The 24,275-nt window shown below is 39.4% G+C and overlaps 1 protein-coding gene across 1 annotated transcript in view; it reads left to right on the forward strand.

Annotated features, from left to right (window-relative positions):
• The window catches only part of LOC136863709 (cell adhesion molecule Dscam2), a 1,676,531-nt gene that overhangs the window by 1,341,751 nt on the left and 310,505 nt on the right, over positions 1 to 24,275 (forward strand). Inside the window, exons 14-15 of the mRNA XM_068226050.1 lie at positions 5,120 to 5,296; positions 20,761 to 20,908. Coding sequence (XP_068082151.1) covers positions 5,120 to 5,296; positions 20,761 to 20,908 — 325 coding nt within the window. The remainder of the gene's footprint in view (positions 1 to 5,119; positions 5,297 to 20,760; positions 20,909 to 24,275) is intronic.

The raw sequence follows: 24,275 nt of genomic DNA on the forward strand, positions 1-24,275 counted from the left end.
AGCCCAAACTTTGCAACATTTTTGTAACGCTACTCTTTTGTCGGAAATCGCCCAGAACAAATCGAGCTGCTTTTCTTTGGATTTTTTCCAGTTCCTGAATCAAGTAATCCTGGTGAGGGTCCCATACACTGGAACCACACTCTAGTTGGGGTCTCACCAGAGACAAATATGCTCTCTCCTTTCATCCTTACAACAACCCCTCAGTACCCTCATAACCATGTGCAGAGATCTATACCCTTTATTTTACAATCATATTTATGTTATTACCCCAATGAAGATCTTTCCTTATGTTAATGCCTAGATATTTACAATGATCCACAAACGAAGCCTTCACACCATCAGCGCAGTAATTAAAACTGAGAGGACTTTTCCTATTTGTGAAACTCACAACCTGACTTTTATCCCCGTTTATCCTCATACCATTGCCTACTGTCCATCTCACAACATTATCGAGGTCACTTTGCAGTTGCTCACAACCTTGTAACTTATTTATTACTCTGTACAGAATAACATCATTTGAAAAAAGCCTTATCTCTGATTCCACTTCTTTACACATATCATTGATATATATAAGAAAACATAAAGGTCCAATAATACTGCCTTGGGGAATTCCCCTCTTAATTATTACAGGGATCGATAAAACTTCACCTACTCTAATTCTGTAATCAGAAAGAATGCTTTCCCAAAACTTACATGCAATGCATGTCAAACTGACTGGCCTGTAATTTTCTGCTTTATGTCTATCACCCTGTCCTTTATATACAGGGGCTACTATAGCAACTCTCCATTCATTTGGTAAAGTTCCTTCATGCAAACAATAATCAAACAAGTACTTCAGATATGGTACTATATCCCAACCCATTGTCTTTAGTATATCCCCCGAAACCTTATAAATTCCAGCTGTTTTTCTAGTTTTCAACTTTTGTATCTTAATGTAAATGTCATTGCTGTCATAGGTAATTTTTAATACTTCTTTAGTATTAGTCACCTCCTCTGTCTGGACATTATCTTTGTAACCAATAATCTTGACATACTGCTGACTGAATACTTTTGCCGTTTGAAGATCCTCGCATACACACTCCCCTTGTTCATTAATGATTCCTAGAATGTCCTTCTTGGAACCTGTTTCTGCCTTAAAGTACCTATACATACTCTTCCATTTTTCACTAAAATATGTATGGCCGCCAATTATACTTGCCATCATGTTATCCTTAGCTGACTTCTTTGCTAGATTCAATTTCCTAGTAAGTTCCTTCAATTTCTCCTTACTTCCACAGCCATTTCTAACTCTATTTCTTTCCAACCTGCACATCCGTCTTAGTCTCTTTACTTCTCTGTTATAATATAGTGGATCTAGACCATCAGCCCACCTCATTAGCAAACAATTATATTTAAGGCGAGTAGAAAATGTTACTGAACTCTTCATATAAGAGTATATTGGGATATAAATAAATTTAAAATACCTTATGACTCTGGTGTCGTTTGATAGCTGATAAGTCTGTGTGTTTGTACACGAACAATGAGCGGCAGTGCCCTTTGTTTAACGTAAGACGGTAATAAAAAACCAAAGCAAAGCAAAGTGAGCCATGAAGGCTCTTTGAGTGGAAGGTAAAGGATCCCACTATCCGTAACCTCGGCACTTGGTGGGTTAGAGAGGTTAGCTCTGCTCCCGGCTGCCTTTACAACCTTTTGGTGTAGGCTGAGTGAACCTGAAGAACATGTGCACTTCCAGAAGTGGAAATATCGTTTCTTAAATGTTTCAGCTAACTGACAGGGAATCGAACCCAAGTCCTTCCGGGTGAACCGAATACGCCCTTACCACTTAGGCCAGGCAGCTCCTTAAGATATTAATAAGCCTTACAAACATTTCCTTCAAACGAGCGTTTAAAATACAATTAACCCCCAAACGCACCTATTCGCTCAAGCAATCTCTATGGTTTCAACCTTCCTTCAAGAGAAATTCTCCCATTCTTGGAGTTCTATGAACTGTACCAAGTCTTGGTTGGCACGGTTGGAGCCCGCCTTAAGCTGATATAATATCAGTGGAAGAAAACCCTATGCGACTTGCGGTCATAAGACAGCCATTCGTGCCATTCTTGGGCTGGCACAGGCTATCGAGTCAGGTAGCACGACCACCCACTGAGCGTTCAACCGTCCCAGAGCAATTCATTAAATTTGCAGCAATTGCCTGTAGACAGCGGATAGTTATGGTTAGTCCTTCTAGTACAAAGTTAACTGTAAATAGTTTCAGGGATTGAATTCACACATTCTTTCTTCACAATACAGTACACTTCACTGGCTCACAAATTCTTTCTTCACAGTACGGTACTCTTCACTGGCTCAGTTTGCTACTGCGGTTTGAACGCGCGCGCGCGCGCGTGTGTGGTGTGTGTGTGTGTGTGTGTGTGTGTGTGTGTGTGTGTGTGTGTGTGTGTGTGTGTGTGTGTGTGTGTGTGTGTGTTTGTGTGCAATACAACTTTCTTTTTTCATTACGATTGGGCATCAACACAGATAGGTCTTATGGCGACGATGGGACAGGAAATGCCTAGTGTGGGAAGGAAGCAACCGTGGCCATAATTAAGGTACAGCCCCACCATTTGCCTGGTGTTAAAATGGTAAACCACGGAAAAACATCTTCAGAGCTGGGGTTCGAACCCACAATCTCCGCGCGAAGCTCACGCGCATCTTGCACTGCTACCCACAGTTGGTCTTGTGTATTTGGTGCGGAGTTCATGGGGCGTACACCAGCATCGACAACATCCAATAAATGCTCGACTGGATTAAGATCGGGAAATCTGGAGGGCCAATCCATGGTCATAACTTCACTGGAGTGCTCCTCCAATCACCTGCGTTCCACCACAGAGCACTGACATGTCGCATTGACCTGTTGAAACATGGCATCTCCACCAGGTAAGCTATGACCAAAAGGGATGCAGATGGTCTGAAAGAATGTCTACATAACGTGCACCTGTCAGCGCTCCCTGCAGCCGGACAATGGGGCCTAATTGCGACCATGAGAACGCCACCAAGACCAGAACCGAGCCACCTCCCACCTGGACACAACCTTGTTGACACGCAGGGTCCATAGCTTCATGGGGCATACGGCACTGTTCCATGGCCCGGTCCAATGATCGCGGGCCCATGCACATCGTTGAGCTCTGTGTCGAGGTGTAGGCAAAGGGACATAAGTTGGTCGTCGGCTGGTGAAGCCTGTGCATTGCATTCAACTGGGTGGTGGTCTGACTCGCAGTAGCCTGTCGAGCGCCCAGTATGGTTCTGTGGAGGCGACGTGATGTCCGTTCGTTAAACACCGGTGGTCCTCCCTGCGTCGGTTTACGCAGGTGGTAACATTCTCTCTGCGATATTGAAGATTCACCCTCGACACTGTTGACCTCGGAAATTCGAATTCGCGTATAATCTCTGCAATGCTATGACCCATGCGCCGTGCTCCGTGCGCCGATGATCATCCCACGTTCAACGTCGGTTAACTCGCGACGTGTTGCCATCTTCACGACACTGGTGTCTGTGACAGACTGCTCAGCAATGCCGCAGCTAGCCGTACGCTCAAGGCTCATACACGGCACATTTTCTAATGGGACACCCCTTCCTGTGACGTTTGGCCACTCAGTGTAATTTAACAAACAAGGTAGCTTTAGATACTTTTTTTGCTAGTGGCTTTACGTCGCACCGACACAGATAGGTCTTATGGCGACGATGGGATAGGAAAGGTCGAGGAGTTAGAAGGAAGCGGCCGTGACCTTAATTAAGGTACAGCCCCAGTATTTGCCTGGTGTAAAAATGGGAATCGACGGAAAACTATCTTCAGGGCTGCCGACAGTGGGATTCGAACCCACTATCTCCCGGATGCAAGCTCACATCCACGCGCCACTAACCGCACGGCCAACTCGCCCGGTAGATTTAGATACAGCATGTTTAGAAGTATTACGGGTAAGTATTTCAACTGTCTACCTTTTATAATATTTTAAATGAGCGTACCGTCCGGCTCCATGGCTAAATGGCTAGCGTGCTTGACTTTGGTCCAGGGTTCCCGGCTTCGATTTCCGGCCGGCTAGGGGATTTTAACCTTCATTGGTTAATTCCGTCTTCATTAAAAAATAAATTCATAGTAGGTGGTGCTCCAGCCTCATAGGGGCGCAGGTCGTCTGTGCGGCGTCAACTCGAAAGACCCCTACCATCCTTCTACAGAGGCTACACGCCATTTTAATGAGCGTACCTAAAAGCAAAAAATACAAAAGCTGAGAAAATTTCTAAAATATTTCTTGATATAAATCTTACCTGATCAAAATATAAGAATCCCCCTATTGTAAATTACTCATCTCCCTTGTCCTTTAGACTTATTTTGGCTGCTTTGCTTCTCTTTATTGCATTGCCTTCCACCATAAACACTTTTTAAATTTTCCAGTTAAATATGACGAACCCCGACTGAATTACGCCCTGGCTGAATCCCTAGATGTACAAGTACCCTATTTTTTCTGTACTTGCAACATTAATGTTATCACAGTATCATGGACCCAGATTTAGGGTTTTATACCCCCACAAGAACATATTTAGACAAACTGTTCCAAATTACCTTGTTAAAAGTTTCATTAACATTTTTAAGTTTTCTCCTGCAAACACTTTTTCAACAAATCAGGGAGGGTGAGATCTCTATAAATATACTTCATAAAAAGTACTGCTCTTTCAGGAAGTCCATGGTGCTTGTAGTTTCCTCATTTATGTTGTACTGGTACTTGCACCATGAACCACACAGATGAAGCTCGGATCCGCAGTCGGTAGTCTTCGTACAGGAAATCGTTCTAGGTATGAGTGTCGTCCTTCTCATGCATTACGTCTTGATTCCCACATTCTCGTTCTAATCACCTCAGTACCTAGGGATTGTTCTCTATGAGAACTATCACTCGAATATGTAGACAGTTTTTTATCGTTATATAGACCACGGTTATTGGATCATTTATCGGGCAGTTATTACTAGATTTTCTTCAAATATGATCAATAATTTTGAGTACTCCTTGCATGTGGCACTAGATTTACATAATTTTCGTCAGTCCCACTACGAAAGAGGACAAAATAACATATGAATTAATCTTTGTTTCCACAGGTAACCAGCCAGGAGAATATAGAGAACTTGGCTACCGCAGCGAGCGCATTCAAAGCCTTGAGAACGGCTCCCTGATCATCCCTAGAGTCTCGGAAGAGCATGAAGGTTACTTCCTGTGCCAGGCTGGGAATGGTATTGGTGCAGGACTGAGTAAAGTCATTCGGCTCACTGTGTACGGTAAGAATCAAAAAGACATACCGTATATTGAAGGTTTATATTTACATACAGCTCTCCATATTGTATAATCATTGTTATTAGTGCTGTTTAATTCCCCACAATAGGAAAATACCACGAAGTATGCAACAAGACAAAGAGAACAGAGTTGAGTTTTCGATTAAATCTTTCAAAAATATTCAATAGTATTTGTGATTTCCCAACTTCATATAACACCGCATTGCTTGAAATCCTTCTATGAAGTCAAACAAGTTCTCTGTTCCAACAAAAACAACATTTATTGCTGTATTTATTTCAGTAATTTGGTAATTTACTTCCAGTCAGATATGTTGAATCCTTCAAAATAATATAAGAACTTATTTCCACAAATATTCTATAGTCGTGCAAAGAATTCTTACGCAGTGCCCTCTTTTCAACATACTTGCCTACTTCTCCCTATTTATAGTTTGTTTGGCTTACGTTACTCCCACCTACACGAAGACTTTCATATAACGATAAGTATTGAATTACTACTCGTCTACATTCCGATTAGTAGTATTTTGGGAATCATCTTAAAATAATGCCATTAAATACTATCCTAAGTTCGCATGCTTTTCGGGGTTAAAAAGAAATGCTCGCTAAGTACAAGCACAATTTCTTCCGTTTGTATAAAAATTTCTTGTATAAATTTCAAAAATTAAATATCTCTGTGTACTTACAATTACAGTTAATTAGAGTTATTATCGATTTAAATTGTCACTTTCATACACATAACAAAAGACATCGTGTTAATAGTAAGTAAACTATGTGTTTATTTCATTGTGATTAGACACTGGGTTTGCTTTTTGGTATACAGTTCTGTGGATGTACCCTGCGTATATTGAAATCAGTTCATGTACAGAATAACATAATAATGAATTTTGTTTGTTTGATCCTCAGAAAATCATACAGAATTGACAATCTTATTAGGTTTATTGACTTACAATTGCTAATGAAGTATTTAAATTGATGTAAGACTGAGAGTTAGTTTCACATTCAAATAAGTGAATTATTTCAGTTCTAAGTCTTCAGAACTCCCAGTTTATCTGTAAGGAGCCTTGGGCATTAATTATAAAGAAAATGCACACTATAAAGTTTATGTTATGTTGTACAGTTGGTTTCACCAGGAAACTAAATTTATCCCTACTCTAATGCTAGAAAGTGAAGCGTTTTGTCACCATGCTCTAAAATTCAATAATAACTAATACTTATGGTTTTTTACTGCGAATCCATAAAATTAGCATAAAATGGTAAGCTTCTTAAAGCAGAAAGTTTAACAGTAAACAGTAAGAGAGGATAAATGACCACACAATTGACACGGTGAAAATGACTGCGTATGGAATGCGTATAATTGCATAGGACAACGTAGGTTACAATCCGTAATTGAGTTAGCTGAAAAATGTCCTCATCGGATGGCCCATTGGTTAACCTCATTGATAATTAATGCTTCAGCTTCGCTTGATTTCGCCCTATTCCGTCAAATTACAGTGTGCAGCGCACAGTCGTTTCAGATGAAAATCCACAGCTTAAAAGTATGCAAAACACAATCTCACTGTCAGTTTTGAATGCATCTGAAGAGAACATCAGACATTCGCCCAAGGAACCTCCCCATACCATTCTACGTAGGATGAAAGACTAGGTATTTGACTTAGTCCAAGGATGTGAATAATACCACACACGAACATTCGCGCTATGTTGGAAGAGATGCACTGAAGGACACTTACAAGAAGATTGTACGAAGGCCCAGCAGGAAGGAGTTACTCCCTTTCAGAAACATCCAGAAGGTGACATTATATTCAGATGAGAAGCCTGTTGAGTATAATGCTAGTAACACTTAGATAGTTTTAGAGTATTCCTACAGAAAGGGGGTGTGATTTAAGGAAATATAAAATTATTTTATACCATTAATTAACCAAAGTAATCCACATATACTGATATTGATATTTATTGTCATTCATATAACTTAACCCTTACCTTGAACAGAGGAATGATTATTCTAAATTAATATTCATATTTTCAGTGATAACTAATAGGCCTACGCCGATAATGAATATGTTAATGGGAATTGTATGGTCGAAGTTTAAAATTGTGTGTAAGATAGTTTCAGGTCAGTTGATCAACGAAGTAACTAATTTCTCGGAAACAGTACTTTTGATTCAGGCCAGAGACTGCAAAAACAGTACGTTTACCACCTTCAAGTGTTCGTTTGTCTTCATATATATGGGTGTTAAATTAATTCTGCGGTTATTCCTCTTATTTACTAGATATGGAGTTGTATTAACCGATAATATAAGTTAACTAGTTTTTTGGAAACTGTCTTCTGAGGACAACGTAGATTACTATCCGTAATTGAGTTAGCAGCAAAAGGTTCTCGTCGTATGGCACATTCATAAGGTGGTATTACTTGGTTAACCTCGTTGATAATTGATGCTTCATCTTCGCTGTATTTGATATATGAAAATCATATTGCATACTTTACCAAAGAGACCTGTGCTTGAAATGCGTTTATTTCTACAAAATTGTTCCCCAACGAATTACTCTGTATTTATTCCTTTAGAGAATACGCCGCTGTAATCGTCGGCTTTCTAAGAGGATTTTATCTTCAGTGAAAACATCACGGTGAAATTAAACCGTACACTTTCTAAAAGTGGCAGTTAGTTGCAATATGCCCATGACAGATTCATGAATTTCTTGGTAAACATTCAGGAATCGAAAAATAAAAGAAATCAATATGAAACGTTACGAAAAGAAATTTTTGAACACTGAATAATATTTGATACAGTCCGGTTAGGGGATTTTGTTGAATGGATGAAATTCGATACTTCTTTCAACGTCAGGTGACAAATCTGAAATTTATGTCAGTTATAAATGTTTGCAAAAATATTACCATAGTATATCTTACCTACAGTACGTAAGTAAACTAACGTACTTATCATCAACGAGTGTATTTACTATGTTGAACGACAAGTTATTTTATAAAAGAAAATATTTCCTTGTAACTATTTTTATATCCTGTATTCACACGTTATGATGTTTATATCGGTAGAAAGTCACTTTGGACGACGAATTACATTTTAAGATATACGAAAAGGAATTTATCCACTGTTCCCCAAAGTTTACAGCCTTGTATACAAGCTTTGATCAACTTTCACTCCGTATTCTTGATTTATATATGTACTGTATTTGCAATGTATTTAGTTCCATTTTCTTATTCAAATAGCACTTACACTCTGTCAGATCCCCAAATATGTACATGGAACTTTGGAAATCTATTACGGGATGACTGAAAATATTAAGAACTGTTAGTCAGTTGCACTCGTGTATGGAAGTGAGCATTAATCATGTCTTCTAGGAAAGTGTTCAGTGTGTGATTTACCCTCTTTCGGGGAATTTGTGATTATGTGCCACGAGCATTTCCGTCGGGGAGGCTCCTAATAGTGCGGTAGCCTGAGGTACAGTCCGTAACATTTTGTAACTACTCTCGCAAAATATTCCGTGTTTGAGTGACTGATAGGTGGCGTAGAAGACACATTGCCTACACATCCGTAATGAATTCTTCGGGAGACAAATCGAGAAAATTCTTCCGCCAACATTCTGTACACAATGTTTGTTGGATAATGCCAAGTGAATGAAGACAAGATTTAGCTTGTGAAATACAACGCCAGAAATGCTTCCAATAAGTGAAAAGGAATGAAGACACTAAAATCTCAAATTTCCCTTCAACAAACACAAGATATGATGTAGAATTACACATAATGGCACCACAAGTCTAATACTTTTTGTTCGCAATATATGACACTCATAACTAAGTGCTACGACATTGCGTTGTTCAATAAGGCGCCAAACCCTCCTTCACTGGAACTGAAGCGGGACTTGTTAGTGAAAGCAATGTATTATCCATCTTGTTTTCAACTATTTGAAAGTTATTAGATAGTCCTCATTCGTGCTTCTAAATACAGATCAGGCTAATTTCCACAGACTTCAAAATCCCTCTAGATGATGCCACAGTACCGTCCACTGTATGTCGATACGTCGAATTTAGCAATCTTCATTCTCAATAATAATTTAGATGAGGAACTTCCTACCCGGTGTGATTACAACCAGTAAACACAAACTCCTTCACACACCGAGATTCAGAAAGACGGGTTCTACGCTACATTGATCATTTTGGTGATATTGTAGTGAATTCCACGTCATGCCTTGATGAGCTTGTCCGTAAGAATGTCCTTACTATCTATACTGCGTATGTTAATATATCAACTAACACTCTCTGCCTCCATGTTGTAGCTACTCTCGTGCGAAAAGTGTGTATTCTATGTAATAATCCTCTAGGAACAAATGTGTGAATATTTATCTGTGTAACTATCCTTATGTCCTGTATTCAAACAGGATGGTGAAGTTTATACTCATAGAAACTCCCTTTGGGCGACAAAATACATTTAAATATATACGAGAAGGAATTTAGGGATAATCTGATAATGAGAGAACGTTCACACGGCTTAATATTCCAAATATAACATGGACATCAGATACAACAAGAAGTATCTTCAATTTGGTCGCAGAAATGCATTGCTTGCCGTGGTCAGATATAAACCATAGGCGAAGCTATAGAATGAACAGCGTGTACCCGTACACACCCTAATAAGACAACGTCAAGATCAACAAAAAATTACCCACATTCCGATATATTATTCTATATATCGACATAAACTTGTATTTTCGCTAATCTGTGTGTTCTAATAATGTGTTGCATTATATCGTGCCTCCCTCTTTCACAGGAATAGCTTTTCCTGGTCGGTCGGAAAACTTTTGTTTCCATGTGCCTTCGAGCAACACCGATAGATAACTAGTGGTCAACACTGAAGGGTCGTGAGGAACGGCCGGCTTGATGACTTGCGTCTGTCACCGAAGACTCCAATACAAGGCACATTTCAAACGTATCCTTGACAAATCACATAAAGCGTACACGCCAGTAGAATGTTTAGTAAACCGAAGCTCAGAACTGGACCTTCGTAATAAACTTCTGATATACAAGAGGGTCCTTAATATAAACAACTAAGATTTCCTCGATAAAGGAAGAAATCTTAAAGGCTGCGAAATACTTTTACCAACCAGAACAGGAACACCGCAGCGAACTCATAAAACATATTCATGAGATAGATGCTGGAGTGTACTACCAGTATAAACAGCTCAAGACACTCATCAACATTGAGTAACAGTCAAAATTAGTGATGGACGGAGAAGAAAAAGGACGCAGCCTGGCGATGTTCCAACAAGGCGAAGGTGAGATGAAAAAATTTGGGTGGGCTGCCGATGAAACGTGAGACTAAATTGGTTAGTAATTTCTAAATTTTCAAACGTTGACACTCCGTGACAGCAGTCGTAAAGCGAGGCTCTGGCTCCGACCACAGCTTCCGAGATCCAGTTCAAAAAAAACTTCAACGGTAAGTGTTAGTTTCATTGTCACTAATTAATAATATAGTGGTTTAAAGGAAAATTGTGAGCAATGCTCCAGTTTTTAGAAAATAAGGACGAAAATTAAGTGTCGAAAGTGAAAGCAGCCCCAGTGAAAGCTACAGAGAATGTGATAAGACTAGAAACTATGATAAACGTTCAAGCTATTAATAATACTTTTCACTGACTGAGCCTATGCCTATTGCAACCAGTCCTCAAGGTTGACCATTTTCAGCAATATTGTCATTAAAGCGAGAGTCATCATATCTTTGTGATCCAATAAATCCCACAGCATTCAATAGGACAGAAACAAATGTTAGGTTGAAAGGTTCATATCAGCCTAATCTGTTCTTCCCAACAACCAAAATAGGAGATAAACAGAGGACTTTTCAAGATGACTGGCATAAAAAGTTCAATTGTTTGGAGTACAATGTTGCCTCGACTCCGCTTTTTGTCTTTTATTGCCGAATGTTTGCTTCGAATTATACTGGAGTGAAAGGACTTCTAGATTTAGCACTCATAAGTAAATGTTTTGAGAAGTGACACAGAACTCAAGACTGTTTTCAAAGTAATCAAAATCAATAGCTCGTCAACAAAGCTTAATGTCATGGTCAAATAATGAAAAGGGTCAGAAAATTGGCGTCCAACCTGACGAAAGCAAGGAGGCTTCTATTTCAAAGCAAGAGCAATTATGCAGAGGATAATACAGAAACAATGTAGCGCTTGATATGTATCGTTATATGCATACCCAAAGGAGGGTGGCCCTTAAGGGGCCGTGATGAGCATCATGATGTCTATCGTAAAAAAGGGCTCTTCTTGGATTCAAGTATGATCCTGTTATGGAAGAATCACAACTGGTCCGAAAATTTGTTCTTAAACTAGTCATACAATTAAAAATTATCTTATTTCTCCCCTAAAGGATGTCGTGATAAGAAAGGTAAAGGCTAATCTGTATAGTAAGTTTGTGTAAATAATTTCAGATGACACAAGTGACGGTTGGCATTACGAACAGATGTCTATTAGCTGTAAGGTACTGTGATTATAATAAACAGTCACCAGTTGAGCACTGAATAGCAGTTCGCGCGTTAAGAGGAACAGATGTACAGTCCTCTTTTCAACCAGCTGGAACAGTTACTTTCTGAATCAGGAATAATGTGGAAAAATGTATTGACAGTTTATATTGCTGGCGCCTTAACATGTCTGAAGTCAAGGGTGGCGTACGGGCTCAATGTATAGAAAATAATCCTGCGATGATGAATGTCCACTGCTAAGTTCACTGCCTGAATCTTCCTCTAGTGAAATCGCAAAAGGCATAGGATTGATATATCAGATTAAATAATTTGACTTGATCGTTTTTCTTATTATGATTCACCCTGTCCTTGGGATTATTCATAAGGCGAGCATAGCACTTCAAAAGCCAGAAATGAATCTCGTTGGAACAGTTTCCAGAATTATGGTACTGAGGGCAACATTAAAGAACATGTGTATAGAAAATGACTTCAGTGAAATCTTCAGTGAATTGCCAAAGGTTTATAATGAAAGGAATACTGAAATTCATTCAATCAAGTGGAGAAAAATGTCAAATTGTGTAGATCATACGCTGAATACTGAACTCTTTTACACCCAAGGAAGGCAAAATGAGAATAACCTATTACCACACACTTCTGGACTCTCTTATTTCTAGAGTTGACACAAGATTTGTTCAAGAAACAGAGGAGGGTTTTAAAGTAATGGGAAATGTATTCATTTTGAATGCAAAGAATTAAGAGCTGGCTTCTTTTTTCAAGAGCTTTCAGAGTTTATCGAGTTGAATTGACTGCTGAGATATAGCTGATGACTCCAAACAACTCCAAAAAGAAACTCATCGAAATGAATCCAGTATTGATGAAAAGTGAGAAACTGAACAGTTATGCTTCATTTCGTAGAGTTATCAAGGGTTTTGCATCAAATCCAGTCACCTGCTGCACATATCAAGAAACATGATCTAAACTCACACGAGTAAACAACAAATAGAGAAAAGCATCAAGCGCAACATCGACTGGAAGCTTTACTGCGGTTAAGTGTTGAGTCAGAAATTGTTTTCCCTACTGCACCAAATGAACTTGTAAACCATTTAAAGGACATGATTCCCTTTTGAAGATGAATATGCATATTATTATAAATCTAATAGTTAAGTTTTAACACGTAATTTGTTTTAAAACCTGTATTAACATGGTCTGTCATACATTCTACAATTAATTGTTATCTGTAATTTTAATGTTGTATAAATGAAATAACTTAAAACTCAATCAAATGAGCACGTTTGAATGTTAAAGATGGATTGCTTGGGACAGGTGAATTGAATTAGCTTTGTGCACGCCAAAAAGGGAAGTTCTCGCTACTCCTATGTATAAACCATGAAAGTTCTACTGATTCTCATCGCAATTATTATGAAGTCTTTAAGAGGGCACTCAAATGAAATTATTGCCCTTAATTAACTCGCCAAACAAAGTCCATGAGTATTATGTCTGCATACGTATTGCCAGTACCGGTACTCCATTAGATAGAATGAGTGACGTATTAATAATCATTGAAAATGTTGCTCACCCTTTCCTTCATTCTTGACATCAGATAGTTCAGCAATGAGGGTAAGTTTATTCTAGATGGGTATGTAAATATAGGAAAACCAACGAATATGGTCCTCTGAAAATTCGCATTTACTACAGTCTTTTGCACTTAGAAACGTTGTCACCTGGTTCTTTCCGCGACGGAATAGAATAGTAGTAGAATGAGCAACAGGGATTGATGCACAGCGTGGATAATTAGATTTTTCTGAATCAGCATTTTTAAGGTCAATGGCTTCTGATGTCATCAAGGTTACGGACCTGTGACATCATCATGACTTCAAAACCCAACCGATGGTGGAGCCCATCGTTCATCAGAGACCGGCTATGCTTTGTTTACGGGGAGAGGTTGGCAAACATTTCCCCTGGACCAGTGACCTTTCACCGGTCCACCAAATATTATCAACTGCTGGCCCAGTGAGCATTCACAGGTCTCACCAGCAGTTCCCCAGTTCCACTAGAGCTTGGAGCCGGAGAGTGCGGGACCTCTGAGACAAGCAATCGGCTGTTTACTCGAAAGTAAACTGCAAGCTTTCCCAAATGTTATTGTTTGGCACCCCCGAGGGGGGGCTTATTGGGTACCAGTACCAGTGCGCTTAATTGCGCTCCTCTGCTGGCCTGTTCAGGAAAATAAGTGTAAGAATAATAAGTTTATATTTGGTGATAATAATAATAATGATGATAATAATAATAATAATAATAATAATAATAATAATAATAATAATAATAATAATAATAATAATAATAAAGAAGTAGTTTACTTTAAAATGAAGAATTGGGTAACTTTTAACCTTCGCGTTGTGTGAACCATGGATGTGTAAGTAATAAAATTGAATAGTTTCGGACCAGCGACAAGGGCCGAGCCTGGTGGGTGACCCTTCCAAACTCTGACCACGCCCGATGTTGCTTAACTATACCAAGCCTTGTCGCTGGATTGTTTGCCGGAATACATGCATTTAATCATGTATTCAGGTGTGTCGGTGACACTATTTTTAATTTAGAAAAAAAACAGCATGTGGATATACGGCGTGTGTGTGTGCATCCCGCCGAGGCGTTCAGTCGGTTTCCAGTGCTTCGGTTATGGTTGTGGTGATTACTTTTTTTATGAAGTTGTACTGAGTCTTTTGTGGATTTTAGACTTTGCTTGGGGGTGGACTTTGAGTTAATGTGAGGCTAAGGGGCAGTTTCTTGGTGGAAGTGAGAACTTTCGTATGGTTTTACTGGGCTTGGTGGGATTGAATACTTGGCGGGGGTGGTGGGACCGGGTTTTCTGAGTGGTATTGGGGTGGCGCTGGGGGTGGGTGCCTGGTTTGGGTCGTGAATAGGTTTAGTAATAATAGCTGTAAAAGGGTATTTGTGTCTGGGATGAGTGGGGTGGGGAGGGGAGGGGTGTGATGGGTCCTGGGTTTGGAGGTTGGGGTGGTGGGATTGATAGGCTGAGTAGTGGGGGTGGCTGTGGGTTTGGACGGAGGTAACGTGATTGTCTGTAGTGTGCCTGGGTGTGTGTGACGTCTTCATCATTAGAATCATCATAGGTAGGGAACTATTTTCAGTGCTATCTTAATCAGTACTATTCACTGCGGTAATTGCTAGCCTGGTTTAGCGATTGTAGTCTTTGCCTGGTGTGAAACCACAGAAAACTATTTTGAAGGCTGTTGACAGATGATGCATATTCATGAAAAATTGCACTCAAGGTTTCTCCTCGGCATGAAGGCATACAGATTTAACTCAATCGCACCTAAATCCTAACCTAACCGAAATAAATAGTGAAGGACAAGTTTAATCTTGTTAAAGAAAATATGGTAGATTCAGACGTGCATGATCTTGATCAATCATCGTCATTAATTTGTATTTGTAGTATATTGTCTACAAATTATTTAAATTTCACTTTAAAAGGAATATCACCTTGAAGTTTACTTAGCCTGCACTAAAAATGAGCAACAAACTACATCAAAATTGCTGAGACTACAGTTGGAACATATCGTCTCCAAGATGCTCTGGCTACCACACTTCCATGACTGTGCCAATGTGATCACTGCATGTCAAAACACTGAGACCCCGACGTGTCACTTGCTCTGACTGCCGTCTTGTCTTCCTCGTTAGACATCAAAGTCGTCTCAGTGGTTCACATTTCGAGCTTGTATGAAAGGAGTCAAGAACACGTGCACATGCTCTGATAAGACAACATGTCAAAACACCCAGGACATGTTATGATTCAAAACGTGAGCACGTGGTCGTGGCGTAGACCTGCTAACGATGACAAGCACTTGCGCTTACCCTACTCTAAGGCTCTACGGTACCTGTCAAAAAAATCAAAACACGCGGTCATTACTCGAGCACGTGCTCTGGCTCTTAAATTATGTGTGCTTAACTGTCATATTCAAAACGACTGGTCAAACAACCATCTCGCATGTGCTCAGGTATTTAAAAAAAACGCCATTTTATTCCCGACACGCACTCTATTCTTCATTTAAAAACCTCTTGCAATCGATCTACGTTCTATCAGATATTTAAAGTACTCTCTTGTAGACTCGTGATCACAAGAATTCCGGGTGGAAAGGAAAACAGGGTACGTTTTGGCATAGATTTTGGCCAATCCTGAGGATGAAGGGGAAGTAAGCGAGCCTACGTCACATGTTTTCGTCTTCCAGGAGGTGTGCCCTATGATGTTACGCATACGGAAGTCACTCCCAGCACCATTTACTGAGGAACTGATTAAGGTATTTCTGTGGTTAAACATATTGTCTTCTCCTAATCAAGGAAAACAATCAATTAACTTTAATTTAATTGTGAAGAAATGTGCACGATGCGCTGTAATCCCGCCCCAATGCGTATAGCATTTATGTGTTTGATCGGCGCTGAAAATAACTCCATAGGAACGGTTTTCCAAGCACCCTTGCGCCTCTGATGATTATTATTTAATGCCAGATTAGTTTAACTTTGGTTGTTTAGGATAAAATATGATATTATTAATAATAATACACCCTATGGAAAATAAATTCAGCAGTTATTTACAATTCAATGACTTTATAAAGGTAGAAACAGTGGTCATTCGCTGTCTCCAACTTCCATCGCACTTCAGGTGTGTCCATATGTTACGTTTCCGCATGAATGTGACGAATGAAAGAGGGAGTGTAAGCTGGTACTGGGCGGTTCTGAGGGCTGTATTGATTTTCTTGCCTGAAATGAATATTTCTGGCCCGAGATTTAAATGAACACTAGTGTACATGTACACCTGGTTTTTAGAGCTATTAGAATTCAAAGCACATTAGCTCACATATGCTCATACTGCCATGTTATGCTCGTTCTGCACTCTATCAGCCATCTTGCGAATGTACACGTGGTTTTGTCAGTTTTAAAAATTCAAAACACTTGCTCCCCTCCATAATCATATGCTCAATTGGCCATCTTGAGCACATGCTGCTCCCTATCGGCTATCTGATGAACTCTGGTCACTAGTGGCGAACTCTGTATTCCCACATTACTAACCGATAGTGACGCTTTCTATATTTCCCTCTACCTTTCCACCTTCACTCCGCACTGCACTATTAAAGGAAATACACAAGGAGGCAACATCTACAGTTCATTTACGAGTGAATAGACGACTGCTGGTCTCAGCGAAGGCTACAAGCCTGAGGGTAAAATGGGGGACTGCTATGGAAACCTGTGAATATTCACTGGGCCATCGGCAGCGATGTTTGGTGGACCGGTGAGGGATCACTGGTCTAGGGGGAGAGGTTATCATCGATCTACCCCAAAACTAAGCATAACTGAGCAATGACCTGACCGATGGGCTACTCCTTGGAGCCTGTGGGGTTATGTCAGGACTGTTAGGTTAAGTTAATTGACGTTATGACGCTATGATTTTGGCCTTAAAAATGCTGATTCAGCAAAATTCAAATCACTCGCGCTGTGCATCAAACCCTGTTGCTCATACTAAGTACCAATAGTTAAACCAGTGGTAATCAGATACACTTCAATCACCGTCTGTCTGAGTACGCCGCACCAGCTTACAGAACAACTGATTGATGTTATTGTTGTTGACCTTATGACATGCTGCTACTCGAAAGATGGGGCCAGATTTCAAACTTTTCTAAAGCCAGCTTTGAAGAAACCCGCAGCTTCTCTAAAAATAAATGGCCGTCCACATCACATGATCTTCTTGTGAGATTTTACTTAAGGCGTGGTGAAATATCTGACTCCATACCCTGAAAGAGATATAGACGTGAATATATAAGAGACTACTACTCATAATGGCGTCAAGCTTTCCAGCAAACGTTCGACATTGGCAAGTGAAGCTTTCGTTGATGTCTACATAAGTATGAATAGTCACCACTCCCAAAATTAATCAAAAATCTTGCCATTTTTATACCGACCATAGCAAAGAACAAAATTACTCATTCTTGTGTTAAAATCAGAGTGTCGAGGGACACTAATGTACCCGAATTAATGTACCAACCAAACTGATTAAAACTCGAAACGGCTTGAAAAGAGCTTTAATTTACAAGGAATATTAACAATGACCATACTGCACCATTTTCCAAATGACAACATCGAATAAACAACTCACCGTAATAGATCACTTCGCCCATGGAGTAAACTATTCTATAACCTCTTTACACATTTCCACATGTCCGTCTCTGTCACATAGTCCCACCTTTTGATTTTCATCCTAGATTGAAATAGAAAGCTAATAAGTAAAACAACAACATAATTATGAACAAGAGATTAGTCACAAAGAAAACATGGAGGAATTTTCACTGTTCTTCACCTTCTTGTAGTTACACTACCAGGAACTCTAGAAGATATTTTGTGAACAAGCATCTGGTCATACTGTACCACATTGCCATCACTGTTCATAGACCAACAGGCCCCTCTATTCTTCGCTTGTTGTCAACTTCCTCCATGTGTATCTGGTTTTGACCAGCTGTCTTATCACGCTTCAGCAAGTTGGCCCAAATGCTCTAGCCTGAACCTCTTCCTCAACTACTCTCGAAGTTTCGTAGATACCGGTACTTCATGGAAAAGATCGTTCTCTCGATGCAATAGTGAATGTCTGAATGTCTTGCAAAATGCTACTGGCGTTAATGACACTAGAGCTTCTAGATCTCCCGATAAATAGCTAAAGGTCGAGAGTTTATGACAGCCTCACATCCTGTACGGACGGTCAACAATTCCACATAGTTCAAAGATGCATGGCCCAAGACACGGTGTAGCAGACCCTTAACCATCTCGATTAAGCTCTCCCAACATCCACCCCACCATCCAGCGGAAGAAAAATTGAATTTATAGTCTATTCTCATGATCGATGATTCTGCAGAGATCTTTTTCCAGTCGATTTCCTTGAATGGATTATCAGTGCAAACAAAATGTGTTCCGTTGTCACAGTAGACAATTTAAGGACGACCACGTCTAGCAATAAATCTTCTCAAGGCCTCCGCAAACTTAGCAGTCGATACGGATACCACCAATACAAAATGCACTGCTTTGTAAACAGCCGAGGTGAAGATCAGTATTCAAACCTTCTTGCCACATTTTAAATGGAAAAGGCCTGCCAATTCTACTCCAACCACCTCAAACATCGCAGCCTCTCTCACTCTTTTTCTGGGAAGATGTGCAAGTTCAGTTCCAATTTCCCTCACATTAAACCTTCTTCATCTGACACACGTCGAAAGAATATTGCGAATAGGTTTCCTTTCATTGAGGATTCAGAACCATTCATGTAGAATGCACAGCAGAATTTGTACCGCAGCATGTGACTGTCTTACGTGCCACTCCAAAATTAATATGGTAATCAATTCATGATCAGAAAGCAACAAGATAGGGTCTTTAAAGTTTTTTCATCACACCGCTGCTTTATCCTGGTCTGGATTTGACGAATGCATTGAATATTTCTCCCTTTGAAAGAACCCTTCACTTGCACCAATTTCAGGAGTTTCCATTCAGCTCCCTTCACTTCAGGAATAGACAACACAGCCGCAGAATGTCTGTCTTCCTTAGGTTTGATTTTGTGCAGAAACCTTAGCATCCATGCTACTATACTCACGACTCTTCAATACTTCGTGAACTAACAAAGGTACCTTCTCCCACCGCCGTCTAAGGATATCAGTCTACTGACAATTCGTTTTCCCCTTTCTTCAGAGACTTAATTTTCATTGAGACAGGCCACTGATCTTTGATAAGTTTCAGCCACGTTGGCCCCTACCGCCGTCTACCTTCCAGTAACTGTGTTGCAGTGCATCCTCTTGAGGGATGGTTTGCAGGATCCTCTGTTCCAGCGACATGATTCCAACAAGTTGATTTAGAAAGGATCTAATTTTCCTTCACTCGATTCCCAACAAATTGCCCTCATGTATCACTCGTTTTTATCCAGCAAAGTACAGTTGATGAATCTGTCCAATAATATGTGGTTACATCCATCAAATTCAAATTCCCTTTCACTGGTTCAGTCAACCGAACTCCAATACAACATGCCAATAGCTCTAGTCTTCCGATCATTGTGCTTTTCAGGGTGTGCTACACGTGACTTAGCTTGCACACGCTCATATCCACTTCTAGATTATTTTCAGGTCGCGGGAATACTGCTGCGGAATACGCCGCCTGGTTAGCGTCGTAGGAAGTGCGCAATTCCAAGCTGATCGGTTCGAACAATTTGTAAACCGTCTAGGAATTAAGTTGACTGTATGCGCACGAAGAAAAATGTAAGGAAACTCCATGGTATTGACCAGTGACAATATTGGGAATAAATTAAGACTGAACGGAATTTAAAAATATTTGTTGTATGTGAACGGACTCGCGTGTTAGTAATGAATACCTTCAGGTACGTCTGAAGAAAATCGAAACATGTACGGACAACTAACAGTATATGTAAACTAAAACCCGGGACTGAACTAGACAGCAAAAATATAATTTAAAATATGTAAAGAGACATCCGTAACAAAACCAATAGAGCGATGACACATAATATTCCGATTTTTAGAATACAATAGGTATCTTTTGAAGTAAAGTTCCTTAAAAGACGGCAAAACACGACATTCAAGGAAGCTGTTTGCACTTTTTTTGTACCTTCATTAACTTATTCTAGTTTCTGAGCTTTCATTATATGAACTTATAAAAGTAAAGTGAATTAATTATTGTATGTGTCCCTTCATTTGATTACATATATAAATATTACAGAAAATACGTACGTATACATAATGAACCGAGATGTATACCGTACATTCTTGACAGTTAATCAATAAACATGGGACAGAGAACAATTATTGTGCTTAAGAAAACGATGCATATGAGAGAAGATAGCAGGTGTATATTTTACCCTCTGTACGTATAATAGATTCATGTACATATATTTTAAACATACAATTCGTGATGCTAATACTAGCCTCTATGTAGCTGGCCCAGAATTCAAGATCCGCTCCCGGCAAGAGACTGTGAGAAAGGGAGAACTGGTTCACCTGAGATGTGAAGCGGAAGGAGATCAGCCCATGGATTTGACTTGGAAGGCCAAAGGTAGCCGAATCGACCCTGGCTATGACATTAGGTGAGCCGTACACGTGTAACACTTCTACATGTTTTCCCGCATATCTATTTGCATTTCTTCCAAAGAATCATACGAGAGAAAGTCAGAAAATGAGGCCCATTTTTATTATACCTATGCCAGTTAACTTATAGCGGGATAAGACTCTCTCTGGTTTGTATGTAGACATCAAAAGCATTCGGTGCAGTTTCAAGTTATTCTTCTATTCATTCATAAATAACTGCGGAAAAGAGGGCGGACATTGGAAACTAATGAAATGTAATATTTTTCACAGAAGTGACAGTATAATCCACCAAAATGTCAGAAGCCACTAACATGGCATGGTACATAATTACAGTGAACGAGTGTTGAAATGTCTTGGAAACGTCAGTGCAGAGAGGTTCTATTATTTCTCGTCATGTTCCTAAAATCTGAAAACTGCAGCCACCTGTTATTGATTACAGTGCCAGAAATCGACGAGAAGACAACACAAGGAAATCGCTTCAGTAATTTTTGAGGTGGCAGGTTCCACAGGTTATGAAATACTGAGATACAGCGACCACAAACACATTTGGGAAAGAGTGACTTCTAATCATTTCGATTCATTTCCCAGAAACAGTTCAAGGTACCTTCGAATTCCTTTGCTGTTCTTTTGCAATATTATTTGAAGTAAACTCGAAGTATTGATTCGTGAGTGTTTAGTTTTTACCTTGCACCCAACAATGAAGCATAGTTGCACTGTGAAGCTCTCTGAACATAATTATAATATGAATATCAGGCGTGATAAAATATGGAATAAGTAGTACTGTGAAAACATCTTTCTGTACGCTAGAAATTTGCTTGTAATGTGTACATACTGCAGAGTGTTTTCTCCCAAGTTCTCAACGACGTGATTTGACATCTCCGTACGCCCATACTCCGTCATGGTCAGGGTAGTTCGGGAACTGCATCAATGAAATCTACACAAATGCACTAAATTTCCTGCTCTCCATATTCACCAAAATGGGCTGAGATGTCCAGTATATTATTACAAAGACATTCCTAAAATATATTTCAAAAAGTAGTAATTTATAACGTTCGTAAAATAAATCCCAGAAGTTCTATAATATATTTATAGGACAGATTAAAAATAACTCTAGCCATTTTTCTGACTTCCTCTCGTACTCGATAATTTAATATTGAATATAAGGATTATTTTTTCTTCCTTAACAAAGAGAAATTCATAACATCTTCGTGAGCTTCAATTTTGTCGTGACTCTTGTGTCATAATTGTAAACACTTCTTATTAAATATTAGGGCAGAAAAGTGGTTTATTGCTAAAATATTAATATTAAAGGCATTTCTTCACTGTTCTTATAGACATTTCGTGGCTTCCTTCATATTTTTATTGTTCTTTGTCTTCACAACCATTTAAGAGCCTACTTCTCCTCATGCCCATAATGCAGCCTCGTTTCTGCAAGCTTCCCGTCTCACTTGCTCCCATTACATCCACGTTTCCTTTCTCCAACCGACTTCCCTCTGAAAATTGTTCCACCATTCTTGCAATAATCCTTGTAACATCGAGTCGTAGATGACTAGAGAATGCTCACCCTATCGTCCTGTAATTTTTGAGTTATTCTTATAGAATATTCGAACATCGATTTCCTTACTTAGATTTTTCGTCTCTTCTGTTGATTCATCAAGCTTTTCTCATTGGAAAGCATCTCAGACTTCAGCGTTACTAATAACAAGGAGTATTTATATTCGCTGTGTAGCGTGTTTTTCAGTTTCACTCATCTATGTGGGCTTAGTAGTAAGGAACCAAACCATTTAACTATGCCTGTCGTCAAATTGTCATCAACGATAATGTTTCGAACTTCATTCTTATAGTCCCTTATATGACCTTAGCACAAGCCGTATTCAGACACAGCTTGATTACCTAAGTCATTTTGTTTTGGGATCATGTAGTTATCCCTGTGAATCTGCGTGTTGTCTTATCCCGTAGTGAGACTTGGAAATCAAAACTGAGTGGTTCAGAACATGGTGACTATCGCCAGCCGTCCTTTGTGAGTGGCAGAAGTAATATGTTTAATGGGTGTTGAGTTACTTTCTCCTTAGGTGAAGGTCTGCATACCATTCCCTTTGGCCGGACGATACATTAAGTGAATTTCAAGGAACTTTTCCTCAGTTGCTTAGTTCGGGTTATAGAAATAATGCCAGACATCACTGAGATACAAAACCATGCTATCCATAGCCCTTACAATGAATCAACTAAATGATTGAGATCCTATTTGTCGTTGTCAGGTTCTACAAATGTAATGGTCATAAATCTTGAGTATTTACTTTTTATACGATATCTGATAACTTTCACCATTTCACTTCTTATAATATGTTCAGTTTTATCTCATCACCATTGAAAACGTGAGCATGTTATTTTGTGTCATCATGATGTACTTTATATTGTAGTACGAGTAAATGTAGTTATTTTGATCCAGGATTTGTATACGTGCTTCGAATAATATGAATTGAGGTACTATCTCGTAATATATCTGGAACAAATGTAGCATCTAGCATCTAACTTCGCCTAGATGACAAAATGTTCAAACAAGTATCTCATCCAGAACCAGAGGTCGTTACTCTTCTCTTATACCACAGTTGACAACTTGTTTCGTACAGCTGCTGTTACTTTCATGATAAATTAAAAATGTTACCCTGTGTACAACTCTCCGCCCTCCTCGTGTATTGCACCTTTATCCTAACCTGGAACCGACAACGTGATTAAGATATTTGTCGAGTTGAACCTTCAAATATCCAAGAGCTGATTTAACATGGTTGCGTACTCAGATCACCGAACAGTGTCGTATTAAAAAAATGTGATCCATTAGTTCTCTCATAACGTCATGTACAGTACCTGACAACTTTCTACGTATAGTTGTCCTGCTAGGGATAACTTACACGTCCAAAAATCTCACCTCTGCCAAGAAATGCATCTTCAGTAAAGCTATAGACGACTTTTCATCTCATAGTTTTATAATTCATGTACTTCCATGAAGTGATATATACAGTTGCAAACAATCGCATCAATTTCCCTACATCACAATAATTTTTCTTCTTCTGCAAGGTCTCCATATTTACGCAACACTTGATTCCAACCAAGCCTTACTGCTTCTCTCTACGAATGGCTTGAAGTAAATGTGTAGAAATAAAAATAAATCAGTGGACGATCTTATGCTCTCGTGAGAAACGGTGAAGGGGTCAGAAATAGCCTCCATTTATGAAGTGTAATATGATTGGAAAGAAAGGCTAGCCCAATGTAATATATAGAGGGAAAGTAAATCGCCGTTCCTACACGGGCCATGTTATTTGCACAGAAATGTACACTTCATATGTTTAATGGACAAAAATGTAAGTC

Source organism: Anabrus simplex, chromosome 2, assembly GCF_040414725.1.
Source record: "Anabrus simplex isolate iqAnaSimp1 chromosome 2, ASM4041472v1, whole genome shotgun sequence".
In the NCBI taxonomy this organism is placed as follows: Eukaryota; Metazoa; Arthropoda; class Insecta; order Orthoptera; family Tettigoniidae; genus Anabrus; species Anabrus simplex.